Raw genomic sequence first — 25518 nt, 5'->3', positions numbered from 1 at the left:
TCTGCCCTGGAGCCAGCACCCAGGACTGACTGGTCTCTCCACTTCCCTTTGTATATCCCCTGGCACCTCTGATCTCGTTCAGCTGCCCAAGATCTTTCTGGTTCTACCATGCCCGGCCCTTTCTTTAAACCCTTCCGTGCATCCCTACTGCCCGCAGGCAAGGGTCTGCAGGGTCTGAAGCCCTGAGGTCAGCATCCAGGACCCTCTGCAGTCCAGCCCTGACCTGCCTCCAGCCACCTCCTCCTCAGGCTCCATTCACACCGTTGTGTCACAGCCATCCTGGATTCTCCATCTTCACCCAGCTCTGCTCCCGCCTGTTGCCTGTGCTTATGCCTTCCCCCCTGTCGTGCTTGCCTGCCTTCCCTCCCCTACCTGCTCTCTTTCTGGCCACCATTTGAGGTCCCTCCCATCCCCCCCACCCCCCAAACTTATTAGCTCTGTGAAACCCCAGGTGGGGCTGACCTCTCCCTCCCTGCCCTCCCAGGCCGCTTAGCACATCCTAGTGAGGGAGAGGGGTGATTGCTGTGTGTGCGCTCACCCAGCTGGCGGCTCCTGGACTCCCAGCCCCCAGTTCTGACCGCCTCTCTCCCTGACCACCCGGCTCCGTGTGCTCGGTCAGGGTTTGGAGCACGGAGCCGTTCCCTTTGACTCCTACCCTGCACTTCCACCCACTCTCAGGACCCCTTGCTCCCTGTTCTCCTGTGAGGACTGTGCCTGGAAGTGAAGCCTCCTTTCTCAGTCAGGCCAGGGCATGATCCTTGGGAATCTGCACAGCCCCTCCCAGGCCTTTCCCCAGAGTTCTCTGCTCCTTGCTGACCAGAGCAGGCCTAGGGCACAGCCCTGGGGGAAATGGAGAGAATCCATTTCAACCCTGAGGTTGTTGATGGTCATAAAACTTTATGGTCCTTTGGACCGAACATCTTTCATGGTCTCACTTTGAATTTTTACTCTAACGACCCTCATTGTTTCTGCTGAGGGAAGGCTGGGAAGGTAAGTAGCTTGCTTGGGTCCCTGATGGCTGAGTGGTGGAGCTGGGGTTGGACAGAGACCGCATGCAGCCTAAGGAATGCCTCTCTTCCCCTCCCTGGGCAACAGCTCCACTCCCACTTGGTGATGCTGTGATTCCCACAGGTCATGGGGGGGTGGGCCTTGCCTTTGGAGCTACAGCCTCAGAACCCTCTGTGAGGCTTGCCCATGATCCTGCTCACAGGTGAATCCTGGCCGGTGGGGAAGGTGGTGGGGAGGCCCAGCTTTTTCAGGCTTTGAAGTTTTTCAATCTGTGCATTGTTGTGAGACGGTTCCAGGCCGCTGGTCTGGGACCCGGTGTGGGCAGGTTTGGAGAGAGCCCGTTGTACCCTCAGTGAGTGAAAGTGTCTGTCACCGTGCCTCAGCAGCTTATCCTGTCCCTGGGCCGGGCAGCGGGTTCCTAAATGAGGCCCCGGTGAACTGGGGTGAAGCAGACTCATGAGCCTGCCCCATGACTGAGGATGGCTGCCTGGGCCTGGGGCCCCCACTGGTTTGGTGTCTATCTTGACCATCTTTCACCATCCACCATCCCTGCCTTCCGTTCCCTGCCCAAGCGGTCAGCCTCCAGGTTGGTGTGGGCGGGAATGGGGCTCGGGAGGAGCAGGAGCGGGGCTGATCCTGCCCTGCAGCACCCCCTGCTTTGAGCTTCCTGACGCCGGGAGGGCTGTGGGAGTGCCTGTGTCCCACCACTCCCTGTGCACTGCCCCAGTGTGCAGGGTCTCCTTTGCTGTGTTCCCCCTCTCTGTCCATGGTTCACTCCGTCCTCCTGGGGAGCGTGTCGCAGCACTCACAGGTACTCACACGGCTGGTGAATTGTCTCCCTGGACATCACCCTGGAAAACGCCGTTTTCTCTGCTCACCCGTAACCTCAGGGCCAGGAGTGGCCACGTACAGTGATTTGCCTTTGCCCGGCTACACGGGTGGTCAGAATGGGCTCCTTTCCCTTTGCAGCCTTGCCACTTGCCTTTCTTCCTGACCTCTCTCCCTTGCTTCCACCTTTTCTCTTTTTTCCCTTCTAGTGGGGGCCTTTTTCCTCTCCTTGTTAATTCTGTTTGTAGCCAAGCCCGCTGATGGAGGAGCTTCCTTCTGGGGTCTGCTTCTTACTCTCCACCTACCTCCTCTTCTGTTCCCTCCACCTCCTAGAGAGAGGAGCGCCGAACTAACCACTGCTGTGACTGCTGCCGCCGCCGCCGCCTCGCCGCCGCTGCCACCCCGCCCTGGTAATGTGCACACGCCCCCAAGTCAAACCCAGAGCCCAGGCCCCTATGGTCAGGGGGAAGCCGTGCAATCTGCCGGGTGCCGGCCTCGGGCCCTGTGGGCCTTGCTTGGAAATGCCAGCCTGTTGTGCAGAGGTCTGAGATGTTGCCTTCCTGAAATTAAGCCACAGTTGGGCTCATACTCCATATGTATATACTTCTGTATCCTGCTTTTCCTTAATTCCATGTCATCAGCATCTTCCCATGTTATTTCATGGTCTTCATAATCATCACTTTCCATGCCTTCATAGTAGTTGAAGTATGCATTTCCACCATAATTAACCTAGCCATTCTTCTGTATTAGCAGGCATTTAGACCATTTCCACTTTCTCACTAGTGTGAATAGTACTGTAATGAACATCTTCGAGTCTAAAGCTTATTCTGAGTTTGTTTCTACATTTAGGTTTCTCTAGGCTCGGTTTTCAGATACAGGATTATGGGTTTAAAAAAAAAATTTAAACTTTTTATAGTTCTTAAGGTAAATAGCCAAATTGTTTTCTGAGAGAAGCCTTTATTTTCTAAAGTGTTTTTCTGCAGAAAGTCCGTGCCGCAGGCCCAGGGAGAGAGACCGACATCCTGCAATCGCTCCTGCGGAGCTGGGCTTTAAAAATTCTCTGTGTCCACCTCACCAAGAATCACCACTTCCAACTGAGGGGGTTGGGGCACAAATCCTTCCTTGACTTGCAAAACGTGACCCTTGTTTAAAATCTTCAAAGGCTTTCTGTGGCCTAAATCAAAGATAGCACCTGAGTGTTTTAGCAGAGTACCCAGCTTCCCCCTCCATCTCATGATTTGTCCACCTCCGCCTTCATGTCTTATTCTGGCTTCCGCGTTGTGTACTTCTTGTATTTCCTTGGATGCTTTCTTTCCCCCACAGCCTTTACAAATGCTGCTCTCTCTCCTAGGACTTACTAAACGTGGCTAACTTTGAAGCCTTCTCCAGTCCCCTAGGACTAGGTTAGTGCCATCACCTTCACTCCATCTGTGCTTGGCGCTGTGACTCCCCTCTCCCCGCCCCCCTTCCCCGGTAGCTGTAACCACAAAGCGCTCATCGCTCAGCACCCATGGCAATTGCCTGTTTAACTTGTAACACCTCAAAAGCCGGGCCTGTTTATTTTCCTTTTTCGTATGCCTACTGTTAAACATGAAGTAGGCACTCAATGAATGGCAAGAACGAATATATCAAACACGAGAACACGGGACCCTCTGGCCCTCTTCTGTCTCTGGGGCTGGCTTGCTCTTTCTTTTTCTTGGTAACTGCCTCATTGAGATGTAATCACATGCCATAACATTCACCTATTTAAAGTCTGTAACTCAGTAGCTTTCAGTATATTTATCTAAACCATAAAAATCAAGTTTAGAGCCTTTTTATTGAGCCAAAAAGAAACCCCACACCTCTTAGCTACAAATCCCTCGATTCCCCACCGCCCTAGGCAGCCACTCATCTTTCTGTGTCTGTGGGTTTGCCTGTTCTGGACGTTTCTCATAAACAGAATCATAATAAATATGTGATCCTTTGTGACTGACTTATTTCACCTGGCATGCTTTTAAGGTTCATCCATGTTGTAGCATGTTATCCATACTTCATTCCTTTTTATAGCCGAATAACATTCCATTGTATGGATCTACCACTTGCGTTTATCCTTTCATCTGTTGATGGGCATTTGTTTTATTTCCACTTTTTAGCAATTGTGAATAATGCTGCCGTGAACGCTGTGTAAAGTTTGTGTGTGGACATATGTTTTCATTTCTCTTAGGAATATACCTAGGAGTGGATTGCTAGATCACATGGTAATTCTTAGTTTATCTAATTGAGGAACTGCCAGACTGCTTTCCACAGCGGCTGCACCTTTTTACATTCCTACCAGCAGTGTAGGAGGATTCCATTTTCAGTGGACACACTATTTGCTCTTTCTTATCTTTAGTGTAAATGAGGGCTCTAGAAAAAGGTTTTAATAGCCCTGGAGAGCTACCTGATACTTCTTAAGACATTCCTCCCTGCCACCCAGATCTGCCAGAAGGGGCACTGGGTTTCTACATGATGTGTCTGAAGGTAGCTTCTTTCTTCTTTTCTCTCCTCTGAGGAGCACGGCCCTTAGGCCTGTGCCAGGCCTCCCACCTTGGGTCTCCTCACTCTACCCCAGGCCAGCATGCCTGACCAAGCTCAGGCTCCTGTTCTCTCTGTTCTGGCCATTGTTGGTTCTGCCTGACCAACTCTGACACCCACTGTCGGGATTGTATGCCCAGTGATAAAAGGCTTCTCTGTGAACTTCGATCGAAGGGACAGCCGTCCTGTCCAACTGTGAAAATGCCATATAGTTTTTGACCTTTCTTCTTTCCTCTTGTCCTCTCCCTCTGTTAGGAGCCGGTTGCCCTAAAAGGAAGGGATAAGTATAGCTCTTTAAAAAAAAAAATGTTATTGTTGATAGTATTAGGGATACTATAACTCTTGTCTACCAATGTAAAGAAGACTGCACATTAGCCCAGCTGGTGTTGCTTGGTGGTTGAGCGTCAACCCATGAACCAAGTGGTCACTGGTTTGATCTCCAGTCAGGGCACATGCCTGGGTTGTGGGTTTGTTCTCCAGTAAGGGGTGTGCAGGAGGCAGCCAGCCAATCGATTATGATTCTCTGTCATCATTGACATTTCTGTCTCCTTATCCCTCCTTCTAAAAAAAAAAAAATGAATAAAAACATATTTAAAAGAAAAGAAAAAGAAGCAGCCTGCACTTTTAAAAGCCCTGTCTTTCAGAAGGACACCTGCACCCAGTGCACCGGCTCCTCTTCACCGAGTGGGCTTCCGGGCATGTCACAGCCTCTAAAGGCCTCTCTTTCTTTCCTCTGCTGCTATCAACACTCGAGTCCTGTGAGTCACAGGTTAACTCACTTGAGGCTTAATCCTCTGAAGAAATTACCCTCCAGAGAAGCAGGATTTGGGAGGAACTGAAAGTTGATTGGGAAGGACACTCACAAACACGAGAGTTGTCTCCAGGTGGATCTCTGAGAGACATTTTTAAAAAAATGTATATTTTTATTGATTTCAGAGAGGAAGGGAGAGAGAGATAGAAACATCAGTGATGAGAGAGAATCATTGATTGGCTGCCTCCTGCACGCCCCCTACTGGGGATCGAGCCCACAGCCCCATCGTGTGCCCTTGACTGAAATCGAACCCTTGACCCTTTAGTCCCCAGGCTGACACTCTGTTCGCTGAGCCAGACCAGCTAGGGCAACATTTTGAAAGGTCTGACTATTCAAGGTGAAGGGGAAAACCTCTGCTGAAATAATGATATATCATTTGTTGCCAGGCCGTGTGCAAAGGCTTTTATTGTATTGTCTCATTGAATACAACCCACCTGTTGTCATCCCCATGACCATGAGGAAACCGAGGCCCAGATGCCCACAGCTAATAAGGGAAGAGGACGGCGTCCCTGGGAAAAAGTGCACGTCTGTCACAACGCTCTGGCTTGGCCAGACTGTAGGTCCTGGGTAATGTTTACCTGAGTGAGTGAAGGAGCCGGGGCACTGAGTAAATGCCCGGTGAGGAGGGGCAGGACGGAGGAGGGCGCCTTCCTGCCTCCTGCAGAGGAACGGCACCTGCGTTAGTGCTGGGGGTGGGGGGCTTGCCAGGGCCTGTCTTTCTTAACAAGAAAGTTAGCCATGTTATTATAGCATTTCCCCCAAAGAAGCCTGGCTCTGACATTTCTGTAATCCCCGGGGAGGAAGAGGAAGACGCACACTTTCCTCATCTGTCCCTCTGCTGCTCTGGTGTTCCTGGGGCTCACACTCGCAATAAATACCCTGCTGTTCCCCTCCCCAGGGTCACACAGGCGAGGCCAGGCTTGGGGGAAGGATGGGAGAAGCGATTGTAGTTCAGGTCATTTTGGAAAACCGCCTGAGTGGTTTCCAGCGTGGACCACACACCCGAGGGCCTTATTCAGGGGAAGGAACTGTTGCATCACCCATTGGCCAAGGGCCGAACCAGGTCTTCTCGTTAGGGTTCTCCTCCATTGTGCTGGGGCCTGGGTGCCAGAGGGGCCTGTTTGTTCCAAATTACCAGTTTCTGGGAGAGGAAAAATACTTAGTGTCGTCTCATTTAAGCATCTGCTGAGATCAAACAGTAGTGACCAGGAGGCCAGATCCTGTGGTTCAGACATGATCACCAGGAGCACCCCCACCCCCCTTCTTATAGGAGAGTGTAGGAAGAGCAGGGAGCATTGGGCACACACACACACACACACACACACACACACATCCCCGTGGGTCTGCTGCACAGGTGTGAAAAGGCTTTGTTGAGACATTGCCCTTTCACTTGTTGGGAAAAGTGCTCAATGGGGATGAATTGTGTTTGGGAATATTCAGTTAAGTCTTTTAGGGTCTTCGTGGCGCTGGAGGAGCAAGAAGGAAAGCACCAGGGGTGGGCCTCTCTCCCCATCACCAGAAGGTAGAAGATGTGGGAGGAATGCAGTAGATCTGGGTCAGAATGAAAGTGGTTACAAGATTGTCGAGATGATTAAGTGACACGGCATGCAGGTAAAACACTTACCCTTTGCCTGGTATACCATATCCGCCCCCGCCCTCCCCCCTCCATGAATGTGAGCAGTGTATTGTTCTAGTAATAATTATTACAACAGCTTCATCGTTTTCCTCTGCAATGTCTAGCTCTGAACTTTTTGCCTCATGGCTTACACAGAATTAATGGCAGGCATGACGTAGGTGGTGGGCCAGTCGGAGAAACGGTGTGTGCCATTCGTCGGGCACAGCTTTCTCTTTTCACCGGGTGTGGCTAGAAAGCGTTGTCTTGGGCTGAAGAAAGGAGCTCTTGTGGAAGATGTTTCTTTAATTGAGATAGTGTTCTCGTGGGTGCTTTGTCTGGCGTCCTGATACTTACTTTTCTTAAGTGGTTGGTTTCCCTGAGGCTGGGCGGCCGTGGTGAGGTCTGCCCGCTCTGCACTCACAGGTCGCCTCCTGGCACACGTTTCCAAGTCCTCTTGTGAGCCTGGGGAGAGGTTTGGGCATCCCACTTTTTTGAAAAAAAATATGTTTTACTGATTTTTACAGATTGAAAGGGAGAGGGATAGAGAGTTAGAAACATCGATGAGAAAGAAACATCGATCAGCTGCCTCCTGCACGCCCCCTACTGGGGATGTGCCCGCGACCAAGGTACATGCCCTTGACCGGAATGGAACCTGGGACCCCTCAGCCCGCAGGCCGACGCTCTATCCACTGAGCCAAACCGGTTAGGGCTGGGCATCCCACTTTTGAGACTGTGTACCCACTGCAGGCCCCTATGGGATACATTTTCCCCCAAAGTAGAGGCCCTGATCTTGTTTATCCCAAGAGATATTGGGAAAGAGCATAAAGTGAGGGTTCCAGGGTGTTCGGCTCCAGTCCCAGAGGTGTCATTTGTGTGGCCTTAGTTTCTTCGAGGTGTAATGGGGAGGATTCCGGTCAGGATGAGAACATGTGCCTGGGAGGGCTTGTGAACTGCTAAATGTAAGGGTGGCATGTCGATGCTGTTACTGTCCTTACTAACCCAGGGAGTTGGTAAGAGCAGAGACCCATGCTGGTGACTCTAAGGGGGCCCTTTGGTGGGAGCTTCCCAGCAAGGAATGCTTTCTGACATTGTATGTTGAAACCCATCCATCGGTCTACTCACCCATTCATCCATTCATCCACCCACCCACCTACCATCCATCCATCCAGCCAGCACTTATTTATTGAGCTGATATTGTATATGCCAAGCAGTGTTCAAGGCCCTGGGTGAGTAAATAGTAAACAATTCCAGCCTTCATTGAGCATGCTTTTGAGTGGGGGCGGGGATTGAAATAAACAAGATAAGTAAATAAAATATGAAGTACCTTTTCACGAACAGACTTGGTGCTTTGAGACCCAGTGGTTGGCATCCTGAAGCAGGTGTTGTCTTCTCTCTCATACACCCTGTTTCTGTTGTGTGTACCACACTGCTTCCCAGCAGACATGATGAGCACCCTGAGGGCAGAGATTGGGTTGGGTTTGCCATAGTTCTCTGGTGCCTAGTTTAGTGACAGACACCTGGTAGGCACGCAATGTGGTTATCAATCACAGTCCACCATATAAAGAGGGTAGAAGTAAAAAGTCCCACAGGTACCCATTTCCTGAATGTCTTCTCTAGAATTAATTTACATATAGTATATAAATAAGTGACACATGTTTAAATGCCTCTTCACTTAACAATACTATTTTGAAGATCATTTCCTTTTAGAGATTTCATATTTTTAAAAATAACTCTACCCCATTAAATGGATGTACCACGATTTATTTAACCAGTTCCCTAGTGATGCTTATGTCATTGTTCGCAATCTTTTTTTAAAAAGTATATTTTTATTGATTTCAGAGAGGAAGGCAGAGGGGAACGAGAGATAGAAACATCAATGATGAGAGCGAATCATTGATCGGCTGCCTCCTGCACACCCCCTACTAGGGATCGAGCCCACAAGCCGGGCATGTGCCCTTGACCAGAATCCAACCCAGGACCCTTCAGTCCGCAGGCCGACACTCTATCCACTGGGCCAAACGGGCTAGGGCTGTTTGCAGTCTTTTGCTGGGATGAACACTCCATGAGGAATAATGTTCATATGTCATTTGCACATTTGCAAGTCCTGCAGAATAATTCTGAAAAGTGGGAATACCGACTCAGGACACACCACATGGTATTAATTCACAAATGAGGGCAGAAAAAATGAGGCCCAGGAGTGGACTAATGGCCACATGTGGTGGGCAAGTCACCAGCCCCTGTGTTCTGCTCAAAGTCCTTACGGCATCTAATATCACTCCTTTTGTTTCTGCACTAGGCTGGAGAATCCACATTCAATCGCGCTAAGCTCCTCAACGTTGGCTTTCAAGAGGCCTTGAAGGACTACGACTACAACTGCTTCGTGTTCAGCGACGTGGACCTCATCCCAATGGATGACCGGAACACCTACAGGTGCTTTTCCCAGCCACGGCACATTTCTGTGGCAATGGATAAGTTTGGGTTTAGGTAAGAGCTGTTCACCAGAGTCTACAGAAAACATGTTCCTCTCTGATATGACAACAAGGAGATGCAGTTTCTCCAGCCAGGAAGGAGAGCTCTATGCTCTGGAGAAGAGCGCCTCCTCTGAGTAATAATTCTTCCCATCCTCCCTTGCTGAGGGCATGAGGTCTGTGAGATAAATACAGGGTTGTTGTAAAGTCCTTCCCCCAGATCAAAGATATTCAGGCCCTAAACTTGCTGTCTTGCGGGAGCGGGGGGATTTAGCTGTAAAAGTCACTCTCTGCGCTCCATCTTCCCTCCCTCTCTCCCTGTTTGTGTATCGTCTTTTTGAGATACACAGGCTTATACCCTGACCCCTCTTAATTCCGCCCCTGAAGCATGGTGGGGATCCCCTAGTTCTTTTCCACAGCACCATGTCTGTTTTCCCAGAACCATTTAGGCCTGGGGGATGGGCAGGAGGTAAGAGAAAGCAGCAGAGACAGCAAAACTAGATCTTGTCAGCTCAGCTGGTACTTCCCCTAGAAGTGGCTAAGAGTCCATTTCTGTAAAAACACTCATTATCAAAAAACTTTATTGGCATGGCCACCTCAGGTTCAAACCCTTATGTTGCAAATGCAGACTGTACTGTGAGGAAAGCAAAAGGTGGCTGACTTGGCCCCTCGGTGCTGGTAGCTTATGACAAATAGATGACCTTAGATTCACTAAAGCAGGTCCCCAGGCAGCTTGCTTGTGGATACTTGCGGTCAGAATTCAGAATTCCTGAATGGATTTGAAAATGATAATTGCTTTTTTTTTAGGTTTTGTTTTTCTTGGATTCTATATGGTTGGCTGACTTTTCTCTTGAAATCTGAGTTAGCATTTTTCTTAATTTGTGTGATAGGTTTTGGTTTCTCTGGATTCCAGTAAGAGCCTGAGTGTGGTTTGGAACTGCACACAGGGGCGAGAAAAAACAGCCACAGCCTTTAAAGGACCCCCAGAAGGCCTTTGCATGGCCTCTGGGCATGTCCTCATTCTGATTCTTAACATTTCTCATCTGTGCTTCCTCTGTATCCCTCAGGAGGCCACAGTTCATAACTATTGAAACATTGAAATACAAAAAGGTTTGGAGGGACAAGAGCCCAGATGCCCTGCTGCTTGAAAATGTGTCAAAATAGATTCACCATTAATTATACCTGCTGCTAAGTCAGGACATGGTAGAAATTTCCAAGAAACTGTTCAGGAATGCTATCTTTTTTTTTTAATCAGAAAATTTACCTGTTTTATTGATGCATCACAATTGCTCTATATTTTACCCTATTATGTAGAAAATACTGAAAATACAAGCTATTTTGTAAAACCAAAGACAAGCATAGAGTCCAAAGATCAACTATGTTTAACACAATGATCCCTCCCCTGCGCCCTCCCCAGGCCCCACCTGTAGTTATTGGTAAATTTTAAATATGTATTTATTTTGTGAAAATGATTTTTTTACATACTCCCTACGTACACCTGCATTATAAACATAGCTCAGTCATTCTCAGAGACTGTTTCTTGAGGCTTGTTGTAAAAGGAAGCGCACAACCAGAAAAGGGAGAAAGCAGAAAAAGTTGAAATCGCACACAATAACTGGCATTAAAGTACACTTAATAAAGTTGGAATTCCAAAAAAAAAAGTTGGAATTCCGTTGCAATATCAAGGACTCAAAGCAGAAATACTAACGTTATACATACTGTACTGCTACATGTAGTGAGGTTATATAATGCACTGCTACATGTAGTGAGGTTATTTTTTCAAGCTGAATCAAAACCACACACTAAATAAGTGTAGCAACTTATTCTGATGATGAATGCTGCACCATTCGTCAGTTAAAAACAAAATCAAAATAGGAAGCAGGCTTGGGCCATTCCTGTCATTGAGAAGCAACTTCATTTCCTAACTGAAAACAAACCATCCTGGCCAGTGGGTGTTTGCATAACAGTGACGACTAAAACACACATCACTGTGCTTGCCTGACTGAGGGCAGTCAAACTTCGCTCCTCTCCTGGTGGATGAAGGATGGCAGAAATGCTCTCTTGATTTTTTTTTAGAGGGAGAGAGCGAGACACATCCAGGTGAGAGAGAAACATCGATGGGCTGCCTCTGTCATGCCCCCTACTGGGGATCAAGCCCACAACCCAGACATGTACCCTGACCGGAATTGAACCAGCGACACTTGGGTGCAGGGGACGATGCTCAACCCACTGAGCACACCGGCCAGGGCCACAAATGCTATCTTGACTATTGGAATCAGTCAGTTTTCAAGCCAGTATACCTTGGAAGAATGAAAGCTGGACTGGTAGATGGGATGGGCACATGACAGCATGGGCACAGGGAGATCCTAGGACAGCCGTGGGCAAACTACGGCCCGCGGGCCAGATCCGGCCCATTTGAAATGAATAAAACTATTGAAAAAAAAGACCGTACCCTTTTATGTAATGATGTTTACTTTGAATTTATATTAGTTCACAGAAACACTCCATCCATGCTTTTGTTCCGACCCTCCGGTCCAGTTTAAGAACCCATTGTGGCCCTCGAGTCAAAAAGTTTGCCCACCCCTGCCCTAGAACAACCTCAGAGTCCAGGACTTCTCGGATGAGGATTTCCCGTGTAGGAGCAGATTCCTGTCTGGTGCAGAACTGGGCTCACACTCATGTAACCGACTGATTTCCTAGATCACCACAGAAGCGACACAGTATGTTTAGAAAGGAGATTCTATTGTTTGATACCTGTGTCTTCTCTAAGATTATCTGAGTCTACTATAAAAACAAAACAAAGAAAGCCCTCATAAATCTCCAGTTAAAAAGTTTCAGAGAATTAAAATAACTTCAGGAGTGTTTATTTTGAGCAAGTTTTATTTCAAGGAAGTCAAAACCTACTAACCACTGGTCCTCTGTGTGTGTGTATGTGTTTTCTTTCTCTCCCCGCAGCTTACCTTATGTTCAGTTTTTTGGAGGTGTGTCTGCTCTAAGTAAACAACAGTTTCTCACCATCAATGGATTTCCTAATAATTATTGGGGCTGGGGAGGTGAAGATGACGACATTTTTAACAGGTAATGGTCACAACTTAGATCTCCTCCTTCTCTGTCTCCCTTCACTTCTAGCTTTTCAGTCAATGCTGATTATTCTGCTGGGCCTTTGACCCTCAGGAAGGATGCATCCTCACTCAGCCCAGGGTCTTACGTGTGCCCAGCTGAGACACTGTACGTGCTGACGATGTCTTTAGGAAAATTAGCTACTGCTATTTAAAGAAAAATAATTAAATTTATTGATTTTTAGAGAGAAACATTGATTTCTTATTCCACTTATTTATACATTCATTGGTTGTTTCTTGTATGTGCCCTGACTGGGGATCAAACCCACAACCTTGGCATATCGGAATGATATTCTAACCAGCTGGGCTACCCAGCCAGGGGAGCTTCTGTGATTTTTGCATTAGCCTTGGAAAATGTGAAATGAGAACCAGTGAAGGAGTGTACTTTGATGCATACTGCGTGCCATTTTGTCCTGAAGGAGTAAACATGTGTCCTTCAGCCCTAGCTGGTTTGGCTCAGTGGATAGAGCATGGACTGTGGACTGAAGGGTTCCAGGTTCGATTCCTGTCAAGGGCACATGCCCAGGTTGCAAGCTCAATCCCCAGTAGGGGGCACGCAAGAGGCAACTGATCAATGATTTTCTCATCATTGATGTTTCCATCTCTCCTTTCCCTTCCTCTCTGAAATCAATAAAAATATATTAAAAAACAAACAAAACAAAACAACACACGTGTCCTTCGTAAAAATTCAGCATCTCATTGTGGTCATGTTTGAGTATGAAACAAGTTTTTTTGGACGGGATTCCAAGTTCTTCACATAATCTTGGTACTGTTTTATTTATTTAACTTTTTGGACTATTTTTAACATACACGAAAGAGGACAGAGTAGTGTGATGGTTGCTGTGTACCCACTGGCCCTGCAACCATCCTTTCACAGCCAACCCCCAACACCCCCACCCTTGGACTCCCTGGAAGTTGGTTAACCTTTATCATGTAGGTTGTCATTGCAGATGGTATAAATCACCTGTAAGTAGCATTTGAAACCACATTCTGCCCAGTTCTCCCCGGCAGTGGAGGCTTCGACCCTGCCAGCTACGGATTAAAAGCACCTACTCCCTCTGGGAGCCAGTCTGAACTTGTCTCTGAGTTTGATGTCAGAATACACCCTGGTGCCTTCCTGGATTGCAGAACACTAATTGGATCAGTTAACAGAAGGTGTCTGTCAGAGCAGCACCCAAGTCATTCAGGGTTAACATTCTGTGAGAACCTGGCGTAGGCCCAAGTCTTTAATACAGGCCTTGACGAACACTTGGGTTTTCAAGTATGCAGATCGAGTGTCCGCTGCATGAGAGCACTGTGCCAGGTGGGCCCAATCGGGAAGACACTGAAGACATGGACATGAGTCCAGACAGAAACAAACTTGCGCCCACAGTACCACACCTGGGCAGACACTGGGCTGATGTGACAACAGAGACCTGAGTGGTCACAAAGGTTGGGGGTAGAGGGGGCGGGAGCACAAAGTACCAACATCCTAGGCTGGAGGGACTAGAAGGGTGAGTGGTTTGTGGAGCAGCTTTCTTGGAAAATAAAGGACCTAACTCTTACTATAACACCTACTCGCTGTGTGCCAGGTCCTGGGACAAGGCCAGCAACCTTTAAAGTCATCCAGGAGCACTGCCTCTTAACTTCTCTATTCCTGCTTTGGTTTTGGTCCTCATTCCTTTCCCCTAGACCAGTGGCCGTCAAACTGCGGCTCGCAAGCCACATGCGGCTCTTTGGCCCCTTGAGTGTGGCTCTTCCTAAGCCTTAGGAGTGCCCTAATTAAGTTAATAACAATGTACCTACCTATATAATTTAAGTTTAAAAAATTTGGCTCTCAAAAGAAATTCCAGTCGTCATCCTGTTAATATTTGGCTCTGTTGACAATGAGTGTGCCGACCGCTGGCCTAGACCCACACACGGAACCTTCCGTGCGGTTCTGGCTGCCCCTAGTCTTATCCCCTACTCCCCCTTCTGACACTGCTGATCAGAGAGCTGTCTCCCTGGCGAAAACCCTTTGGGAAGCACTGCGTACTCCATCCTTTTCTGACAGGGCACGGTTCACTGTTGCTTGAAGCTTTGAGAAGGCCTCCATGACTTAGCCTTTGTCCATCTTTTCAGCCTCCTCTCCAGCCACTTCCGACCCCAGATCCTTTCCCCAGTCCCCGAGGCTGTGTTGCTCCTGAGGGCACCGTGCTTGCTCTCCCGCCTGCCTTTGCCTGTGCTTTCCCGGCCGCCCACGCGGGTCTGGCCGGCGCCGTTCATCTTCCCGGCCTGGCTCTGCCTGCTGTTGCTCTGTAACGATGATTTGTCCCTTTGCTCTCTGCAGATTAGTTTTTAAAGGTATGTCTATATCTCGCCCAAACGCTGTGGTTGGGAAGTGTCGGATGATTCGCCACTCAAGAGACAAGAAAAATGAACCCAATCCTCAGAGGTGTGTTCTGTGTTTATATTCCTTCTTCCCTCTCTAGGTTGGGGCGGAAATGAGCCCTGGGGAGGGCTCCACGCCGGGAGGGGGAGGGAGGGCTCGGTCCAAGGGGGGAAAGCAACAAAGTGCAAATGTTTCATGCTTTTTTTCTTAAGATTTTTGTTTTGACACCAGCCTCTTGCTCTTTTTTTCCTTGTAGGTTTGACCGAATTGCACACACGAAGGAGACAATGCTGTCGGATGGTTTGAACACACTGACTTATAAGGTGTTGGACATAGAGAGAAACCCATTATATACCAAAATCACAGTGGACGTCGGGACACCGAGCTAGCGTTTTGCTACCCTGATAAAGACCTAAAAATGGCCAGGGACCTCTGCTGTGTCTCTGCCAACGTGCTGGGCTGGCCCCTCGTTCTTACCAGTCAGCGTGATAGCCCCCTCGCTCGTCATTTACATGCCTTCCCGGATGACCAGAACAAGTGGGTGTTTTGCCTCCAGCTTGACTCGGCGTGTGACTTCTTAGCTCTACGAGGTGTTTGTATGTGTAGAAACTGTCAGCCTCTGGGGGTTCTCAGCATGTTCACAGTGTCACCCCAAAGAATCAGAGTGTATACAGCCCCAAATTTGGTGACTGTGGGACTCGTTCCCAGTGGTAAACTGCAAATTTGTTGTGAAATAGGTAAGAATTTTGTTTTAAATCGTGTATTCTTATTACTTTATGCAAAATTGGAGAGTGCTGTTGCAATTGGATTGGTGTGATATTTTTTGGTTGTCATATTTTAAACAGAAAAACTGTGTCAACCATTCTCATTCCCCCCCCCCCTTCTTTTAGTGCTATACAACTGTTCCAATCACTGTGTGTATCTCTTCTTAGCAAGAATTCTAAAACGTGAGCCTCAGACCTTTTGCCCTGCTAACGTGTGAATTCCAAGGCAACTTTAGCCATCAGAGCAAAATCCTTGGGTGTTCTCACATTCAGTGGCCTTTCTCCACATTGCCTGATTTCTGAATGTAAAACTTTTTAGAAAGAGCAGGTTGCAGTTTGTAGTATTTTAAAGACCAAATCAAATTCTGATTACTGATCTAGCTTGATTTTGTATTGATCCAGATTTTCATGGCTGTTTAGTGTTCAAACATGGCAATTGATTTTTCTGAGTATGTTATGTAAACTTGAATTTCCTATGTATTTTTATTGTGGTGTTTAAATGTGAGGAAGGGACTGAGCATTTTTTTAGGGGCGGGACAGGGGGCGATTCTGTATGCTGTAGTGGCCATGAGCAGGCCTCTGATTTAGCTTGCCGGCCAGGTTTTGTGAAGAGCAAAATCACCTTTGGGTCCTTTGACGAGGCAAGCCCCCACCCCACCCCACCCCACCCCACCCCCCGCCACACACACACACCTCTGCAGGAAGGCAGAATCCTTGGCCTGCCAGGCAGGGCTCCCCATCTCTTTACCCTCTCCAGGTGGGCAGGGCGGAGGGAACCTCTACCACCTCCTTGGACTGACACCAAGACCTCCCACCTGGGCGTAGGCTGTGGAGTTGTAAATGACAGCAGTCAGAACTGTTTACTGGCCCTTAGCCTGGGGAGGTGGAGGGAACCTCGGTTCTGGCCCCCTTGGATCGAAGGGCTGCCTCCCTCAGGTTTGGCCCAACACTGCCTGTCCCACCTTGCAGGACCGGTTCTCCTTCTTCCTCCCCCCTTCTGCCCTCCCCTTTTTTGTTCCTTTGCTTTTTGCCTGTTCCCTAAAACTTGCCTGTGGCACTCAGGGTCAAATACACTATTCGTTCTCCAGCATGAATGTGCCTTTTAATTAGAAACATAGAAATTCAGCTGAACCCACTCATACTCCCCCAGGACCACTCTGGTGCCTAAAGCCTCCCTTTCCCCCTCGGGCCTTTAGCAGGTGCTCCCCCTCCTGGGAGGGTGATCCCCAGGGCTGACTTCTCCAAACCTGCCTCTGCTGGGAGAGGCTTCCCTGCCAGGGGTGAGATGCACGAGGCAGTTTCAACACCGGGCTAAGGGCCTGAGACTCAGCTGTGTAATCCCAGGCTTGGCCTTTCCGCTGGTGGCCGCTCAGACCTCCTGGGAACCAGCCCTCAGTGTGGATGGAGGCTGAGTTGGTGTCCAGCGCCAGTCTTACCTGTGCCTTTATTGCTTTGAGCATCTCAGATGCTAACTTGGTTCTTTTTCCAGAAGCCTTTGATTAAAATTTATTTTCTACTGCACAAGCTTTGGGGCTATGCAAAGAGTATTCCTTCTGTCAATCCCCTGCTCCTTAACAGAGATGTTAATAAAATTCAGAGCAACTGCACTGAGAAGGAGTTTTGGGAAATGCAAAGAATGAAGGCCTCTCTTTGTGACCCCAGATCCCGACTTTTCCAAAGTGCCTTAAAAGAAGGAGACACGTATCTTGGGAAGTAACTTCTTTGTTACTTACTGTACTCTTGAAAGGAAAAAGAAAAAAGACTTTTTTTCCTTCTTTTGTTTTTTTTTAAATATTTTCTTTCATGTTACATTGGAATATTCAAGTATGTGGTTCATTCTCAGAACCAAGGGAAATCCTGTGACATCTGTTCCTCCTTTGCTCACCTTCTGGTGCTCTCATGGGCACCACCTGAGCCCAAGGTCAGGCCTGCAGGCCTGCCTGGTTCGTGAGATGCTGGAGGTCCTGTTTCCTCCCTGGGGAGTTCAGAGCACGAGGGTTCAGGGGGCATTTCCTTTACCTGGAAGTTGTCACCATGAAGTTGTCATGTTCTGTGCCTTTGTTTCTGTCCTTCCCGTTGCTGGTGACCTGTGAAGTGGCTTTTGGAGAAGATCAGAGGGCGGAGGTGGCCCGGGAGGGTAAAGGAAATGTGGTCTGGCTCTCAGCCTGGGCAAGGTCTCTGCTGACCTCAGGGCTGGCCATGGGGTGTCCCACACAGCCGGGACGGCAGCAGTCCTGTCCTGGAGACCTGTTGTGCTGTGTGTTTTGATTTCCTATGTGTGCAAATGTATGTATTGACTATTGTGAGTGGGGGGGGGAATGTCTGACTTTGATGTTCAAAACAGAACTGTATTTTTGCCTTTAAAATCCAGTAATATAACATGAATAAATGTCCTTATCTTTGTAACTGCTGGTGGTTTCTCTTCTGATTTAAAGGTTTGGACGCTGCCAGGGCTGGTGGGCAGTGGTGGGGCTACCTTCTGGGAGGATTTGAGGTCTGCCTTTGTGCCTCCCTGGTTCAGGGTGTCATGGCTGGGGCCTTGGGTAGCAGAATCCCCACACACTGCCCAGGAAGCACACAGCTGGGTTACACACACCTCCCTGGAATCAGCTGATAAGAAAAAAATTCCGAGATGTTCTAAATTAAGTTACAGTGGCCTGAGAGGGAGAAAAAGAGCTGGAACTGTTAGTCTGTTAATGGCTGCAGGCCAACTAATGAAAGACATCTCAGTCCTAGCCGGTTTGGCTCAGTGGATAGAACGTCAGGCTGTGGACCAAAGGGTCCCGGGTTCGATTTTAGTCAAGGGCACGTATCTTGGTTGCAGGCTCCTCCCCAGCCCTGGTCAGGGCTCTGGTCAGGGCTCATGCAGGAGGCAACCAATCGATGTATTTCTCTCACATCGATGTTTCTCTCTTCCTTTCCCTCCCTCTTCCACTCTCCCTAAAAATCAATGGGAAAATATCCTTGGGTGAGGATTAACAAAAATAAATAAACATAATCTTTAAAAAAAACTCATATAATAAAACCCTAATATGCAAATTGACCGAACAGCAGAACAACTGGTCACTATGACTTGCACTGACCACCAGGGGGCAGACACTCAATGCAGGAGCTGCCCCCTGGTGGTCAGTGTGCTCCCACAGGGGGAGCGCCACACAACCAGAAGCCAGTCTCACAGCTGGCAAGTGCAGCGGTGCTAGAGGGAGCCTCTCTCGCCTCCATGGCAGCGCTGAGGGACCCCTCCCCCCTCCCCAGTGCGTGAATGTCGTGCACCAGGCCTCTAGTAAATAAAAGACATCCCACATTCCTGTTTTGCCTGTTGGGATTTTGGATTAATTTCCAGGTGGCTGTATCCACAGATTATTTTAGCCAGACACCTTCTGACTCCAGGAGTCCCCATTTGTTTGCATGTGGGCTTTCTGGACCGCTGCCCACAGCCACTCCACTGGTGCAGGCACTTCTTTATTCGACTCTGCTGCCCAGAGCTGGCCCCGCTTCACCTTCTCCCACCCCTTTGCCTGTAGCTCATGTAAATCCTTTCAGACTACTCCTTTCTTCTTCCCCTGACTCGATGTATTAAACCGGTTGCAGAACTCTGGGATGACGGACATACTACCTTTCCTGTCTGGCCATGCTGCTGGTGGTTTAGACTCTATGCCCCAAGACCAGTCGTTTGGTTAGCATTTTGGGCTCAATAAAACCTTATATTTTAAAAAAGACTTCAGTCATGGAAGTTAACTATAGCCATTTCCTCATCTGAACCTCGTTTTCTTATCTGTATAATGGGAAAAATAACACATAGATACATTTTGAGGCTTAAAAGATAGGAAGTATCTACAACAATGATGGACACCCACAAATTCTGTTGAACACCTGCTAGGATACAATGGCAGAGGAGGTGTGAGTTCAAAGTCTAATGGGAGGAAAGAGGCAGCACGGACGTTTTCAAAGAGTCAAGTAAGCGGAAGGAGCCCGGCCGGTGTGGCTCAGTGGTTGAGCATCCACCTATGAACCAGGACGTCACAGTTTGGTTCCTGGTCAGCACATGCCCGGGTTGCTGGCTCGATCCCAGTGCGGGGTGTGCAGGAGGCAGCCAATCAATGATTCTCTCTCATCATTGATGTTTCTCTCTTCCTCTCTTAAATCCCTAAATACATATTTTTAAAAATAAAAATTTAAAAAAAAACACATGATAAACACCTTGCAGGTACTCATTACGTAGTAGCTAGCCCCACTTCAAAGTAGAATTTTCCCTGGCACTTCTCTGGCCACATTCCTGCTATTTTCAACAAATGCCAGAATAGTTCTGAGATAGCTGTCAGAGCCACTTAGTACACAAGGTGTTCACAGTGTCACTTAATATGGCCCCAAATAAGGCTCTTGTCAGCCCCAGGAAATTTTACTAAAAGGCCTTAGTTGTGACCCAAGCATGTGGGGCATTAAGTGCCCAGCAGCAGCCTCCTACTGCTGCTTGGATGGAATTGGCACCTGGAAGGAATGGGCCTGAGGGAAGCAGTGTGCAGGCGCCATTGCCCCTGCTGTCCGAGCTGAGGTAGCTCCAGGCCCTGCTGGGACGGAGCTGAAAAGTGGCAGCCCCTTGTAGTTCCCTAATGGACCTTCTGGCTGTCCCTACCCATTCCTGCGACTGCCGAAGGATCCCTTGTGGGCCCGGGGCCTGAGCAGAGGTGGCCAGGGCTCAGATCTGACTGAGCAGGAGACTGTGGTCCTCTGGACAAAGTGCTGCCTCACAGGGCTTTGCAAGACCTGATGTGCCTATGAGGGGCAGGAGTGCCTCTTGCTAGTTCTGTGACCTTGAGCAGATGACTTCGACTCTCTGTGCCTCAGTTTGTTCATCTGTATAAAGGGGGTAGCAATACCTATTTTCCTAGAGTTGTTACAAAGAACAAGCCAGTTAATACTTATAAAGCACTTAGAACATGCCTGGCTCATACTAATCATTATGTGTTACAAATGTTTGTTACTTTTTTTTAAATGCACGTGGACACACCTGCTGACGTACATACAGACTGCTGTACACACATTACCAACATACACACACACATGTCAGATATAGTGGAACTCTTTATTCTTTCTCCTCTAGGGCACATGTCTGGGGTTTACCTATGTGGTGGTTGGGTAAGTAACCATTCCTCTTCGGGAGACACCCAGGACTGCCGGGGTCCAACCCCAGCAGGTCCAGGGGTTCCCAAAGGCATAGACGGAGTCGGTGAAGAAGGAAGGACACGGAGACAGTGTTCAGTTGATCAGCAGCCTAGCCAGGATCTCCAGCCAGGATCTCCAGCCAAGTTCTGGTCTGGATCTCCAGAGAGGTTCTGCTGTTTATTGTCTTGTTACATCCGTATTTATACCAGTTGATTTTAATCCTGTCAATTTCTATTACAAAGGTTAGGGCGTTTCTTATCTCCATTCCAGGGAGTAAAGATTATGTAGCTTAAGCATGATTGTTTGTAGTTAAAGTGATTAACTACCCGCCTGGCACTTAGTTAAGGAGTTTCATCCCCTCCCTAACTTCAGGGAAAAATCCCTACCTGGGGAAACAACCTTTCTCGGAGTGGTGACCTTGGTTAAAACACACAGTGCTAAGGGGAGCAAACATATTAAGAACAGTATGCTATATACGCCAGGTCCCTTGAAACATAGGCTGTGCAGATGTTTCTATCCTGCAGCGACTGTGTCAAGCAGCAAGGATGGACCGGCTTCCGGCACAGGGCCTTACCAGTGGTGTGTCCCCACCCCTTCCCCACCTCACCTAAGCAAAGGTGTTTGGAATGACTGCCTTGGGGAGGGAGGGGTCTTGCACCCCCACTCACCCCCTGGGCTCCAAGAGGCCAGGAAAAGAAGAAGGTAGGCGGAAGAGGGTCAAGGACAGGTTCCTGGGGTTGGCCATTCCTTGGGAAGTGGTCTGTCTCTAGTCTCCCACTTTACACGGGACCCAGACCAAGTAGGAGCCAGGCAGAGCCCAGTAGTTGTGAGTGTGGATTGGTGAGCATCAGGTCCTCCCCCCGCCCCATGAAGTAGCTCTTTTCCATGTGAGAATGTGACCTGGATGCCAAATCAGTGACCCACAGATGTCCTTTGGAGGCAGGGCTGTGTGCCCAGGTAGGTGGGTGCCTATGGAGGTATGTGAGTGAAACCCACCCCAGGCAGGTGACAGGGAAGCTGGGGAGGGTGGGGGAGAGGTCGAGGAAATGTGAAGATGACCAAGTCCCCACCACGCTCCCAGGTATCCATTCTCTTATTTCTTCCAGGAGGTGCGAGTTCAGACTTTCCTTGGAACCAATTTCTTCTTAGAACTGGAACTTCTTACCCCATTAGAGAGGAAATGAAGTTTGTCTGGCCGAGCTAGTCATGCCAGACAAGCCTCATTTCCTCCTGGCAGAGTCCCCAGGCAGGGAGCGTGGCTGCTGCTTTTGTCTAGACTCTGGGACCTATACCCAGGCTGTGAGGCAGAGGGACCTGCAGGGCATGGTTGCCATGGGAAGTTACAGGATCAATAGACCAGAAACCAGAGGTACGTGGCTCTCCAAGGACATCTGCACTGGAGCAAGACGTGTGCCAGGTCACCAGGCAGGGGGCCCGGGAAGACAGCCAGGAAGAAGCCATACAGTGATCATAACTTCGGCTCGTCTGCCTTCCCACGCGCCATGTGCGTCTGGCTGGGCAACTCGACTCCCCAGTCTGAGCCTCAGTTTGCTCTTCTGTTTTATGGCTGACTCTCAGAATCTATGCCTGGTCTCCCCATAGTTTTGCCCAGTAGAAAGTGCCCTGATCTTAGTAAAAATAGCAGGATCTCCCTGCCTGCACTCTCCCCTCCCAGAGCTGCTTGAGCATCATAGGAAAAACTGTTAAAGCTTTAGCTGGGGTGGGGAGGGGGGTTGCAGGGGAGCGTGTGGTTTCTGATGCCATCTCCCTCTTCTGCCTGAGGCCTCTCCAGGCGCAGGGCAGACTACTCTCTCCTGCTCTCTCTTAGGTTTTCAAAACTCAGTCTTCCTGGTCATCCCACAGGACCTGAGGGGGATGCACAGGAGTGGTGGTAGGATGCTTGAGCCTCTAGTCAGCTCTGCGATTGAAGGTGGTGTAGGAGCCAGCCACCTACCTAGGTTCCTTTCCAGGGACCATCTTCCCTGTGACAAACGGACTTGGAATAGCCTGCCCTTAAGAAGGCTCCCGTGGAAATGCAGTTCAAGCCCTGACTGGTTGGGCTCAGTGGATAGAGCGTCGGCCTGCGGTCTGAAGGGTCCCAGGTTCGATTCCGGTCAAGGGCATGTACCTTGGTTGCGGGCACATCCCCAGTGGGGAGTGTGCAGGAGGCAGCTGATCCATGTTTCTCTCTCATCGATGTTTCTCTCTATCCCTCTCCCTTCCTCTCTGTAAAAAAATCAATAAAATATATATATTAAAAAAAAAAAAAGGAAATGCAATTATAAAACCACACTGAGATACCACTTCATACCCATCAGGATGGCTCTTAACAAAAATAAATAAATAAATAAAGTGTTGCTGAGGATGTGGGAAAATTGGAACCCCTGCGCGCTGCTGGTGGGAATATAAAGTGGTGCAGCCCCTGTGGACAATGGTGTGGTGATCCCTCAGAAAATTAAACATAGAACTACCATATGATCCAGCAATTCCACCTCTGGGTATACTAGTATACCCAAAAGAAATGAAAGCAAGGACTTGAATAGATAATTGTACACCCATGGTCACAGCAGCATTATTCACAATAGCCAAAAGGTGGAAGGGACCCAAGTGTTTATTGACGAATAAATGAATAAATAAAATGTGGTATATTCTTAGAATATCATTCAGCCTTAAAAAGGAAGGAAATTCTGACACATACTGCAACATGGATGAACCTCAAAGTCATGAAGTGAAATAAGCCAGTTACAAAAAGACAAATATTGTCTAATTCTGTTTATATGAGGCACCTAAAGTAGTCAAACTCGTGGAGACAGAGAATAGAGTGATGATTGCCAGGGGCTGGAGGGGAGAGTGGAGTCAAGGCAGGAGGGAGAGCTGGTGTTCAGTGAGCACAGAGCTTTAGTTGGAGAAGATGACGGAAGTTCTGGAGACGGATGGTGGGGCGGCTGTACAACAACATGAATGTACTGAGTGTCAAAGAACTGTAAGCTCTTAAAATGGCTAAAACAATCGATTTTACGTTATAGAATATAGACTGAATGTGTTCCCCCCAAATTCATATGCTGAAACCTAATTCCCAATGTGGTGGTATTTAGGGGTGGAGCCTTTGGGAGGGGATTAGGTCATGAAGGCAGAGCCTTACAAACATGACTCCAGAGAGCTCCTTCACCCCTTCTGCCATTGATGTTAGAGAGAGAAGGTGCAAGCGATGACCCCTTCACCTGATGTCGAATACACCATCACCTTGATCTTGGACTTCCCAGCCTCCAGAACTGTGAGAATAAGTTTCTGTTGTTTATAAGCCATCCAGCCTAGGGTACTTTTATGACAGCAGCCTGAAAAGACGAAGTAGCGTATTTAATCATGATTTTTAAAAAGGAGGCTCCCTGTGGCCACGTTGACCTCGCCCTTCTCTAGAGGAGGCTGAGTGTGGTGGTGTGAGTCCAGCGTCCACCTGGAGACTTTGAGAACGAGATGGGCTGGTGGTGGGGCGAGCCACCTAAGGAGGCACAAACCGTGGGCACTGAGCTTGTTTGCTGAAACCAGCTTGGCACTCTGCTCCAGATGACCGGCTTTTCAGTTCCTACCTTTTCTCAAGACAAACATCCTTCCCTAAGGAAGCTTGATGTTGCAAAACTAGACAATTATCTCTTGCTACAACTGTCCCTTAGCTCTGGGCGGGGCAGGGGGTAGGAGGAGGGGAGGTTGGAGAGAGTGAGGCCTGGGCTCGGGCAGGATCTCAACCCTGGAGGCAAGGAGGTGCTGATTCCCAGAGTGCCCATTTGGGCATTTACTGTGGGCAGAATATAGGGGTGGAGCTGGAGGCTTTCTAAAGGAAGCAATGACAGGCTGGGGCCAGATTACACCTGGAGATGAAAACAATCACTCCGACAGGTTCTGTCGAGATGGCAGGAAGGCCCCAGGTGTCAGCACAGTGAGCCCGCATTCTGGATGTGGAGGGCAGGAGGGACACTTGGGAGAGATGTCCCTATGACTTGGTGTCGGTGACAGTGGGAGAACCTCCACCCCCATGCTGCTACATTGGCACTGTTAGAGGAGGTAGGTAGGTAGATATGAGCAGGACAGAGAAAGGACAAACTGACCAAAACCCATGTTTAAATAAACAAGGGAAAGGGAGAATAGAAAACTAAAACAGCCATCAAAGTTAGACAAAAACAGGGAAAAAGAAATGCAGTAAAAATGACTCCCAGCACCCAAAGGACAAAATCTTACAAGATATCGGCAGATCCACGAAATTCTAAGAAGCCCATCAGGTAAGCAGACCCACACAGGAAATTCTAGGGAGCCCACCAGCTAAAAGGACGAATGGTGCAGGGAGATTAAGACAAAGGGTGGGGAGGGGCAAGAATAAGACAAAAGTCAGAAACTAGACCATTGGGGCACTGGAACCTCGCTGGAGTTGCCTGTCTTGAGAGTCCCTTGGATGTACTTTTGCTTGAATAAAGCATTGCCGCTTGTTGCAATTCCCCATCTCTTTCTCTCTCCCATGTTGACATCTTCCTTCTGGGAGATAAGAACATGCTCTTGCTGATCTCCAGCACTGCTGACAGTACAGTCTTTCTGGGAGTGAACTGTAGATAAATAAACCTTAAAAATAGATCTATCCCTTGACCTTACAATTCAGCTTTTAGTAATTTATCCAAAAACAATCACATCCATGCACCAAGATGTGTAGCAGTGTTTGCCCTACCGCTGCTCCTAATACTGAGAACTTAGAAGCCACCATCAATGGAGGACTGTGCTAAGTAAGTAAAATGAGGTGCATCCAAACAATTAGGTACTCTGTGACATTGAGAGTGATGAAGTGACTCTGATTGG

General features: G+C 48.5%; 1 protein-coding gene across 1 annotated transcript in view; it reads left to right on the top strand.

Annotated features, from left to right (window-relative positions):
• B4GALT1 (beta-1,4-galactosyltransferase 1) overlaps window positions 1-17922 on the top strand; it is a 47124-nt gene extending 29202 nt beyond the window's left edge. The window contains exons 3-6 of the mRNA XM_059657116.1: window positions 9112-9299; window positions 12239-12361; window positions 14711-14815; window positions 15009-17922. Of these exons, the coding sequence (XP_059513099.1) occupies window positions 9112-9299; window positions 12239-12361; window positions 14711-14815; window positions 15009-15141 (549 nt within the window). The 3' untranslated portion in view covers window positions 15142-17922. The remainder of the gene's footprint in view (window positions 1-9111; window positions 9300-12238; window positions 12362-14710; window positions 14816-15008) is intronic.
• The last annotated feature ends 7596 nt before the right edge of the window (window positions 17923-25518 follow it).

Source organism: Myotis daubentonii, chromosome 11 (genome assembly GCF_963259705.1).
Source record: "Myotis daubentonii chromosome 11, mMyoDau2.1, whole genome shotgun sequence".
Taxonomy (NCBI): Eukaryota; Metazoa; Chordata; class Mammalia; order Chiroptera; family Vespertilionidae; genus Myotis; species Myotis daubentonii.
This window is presented reverse-complemented; position numbering and strand designations above follow the sequence as displayed.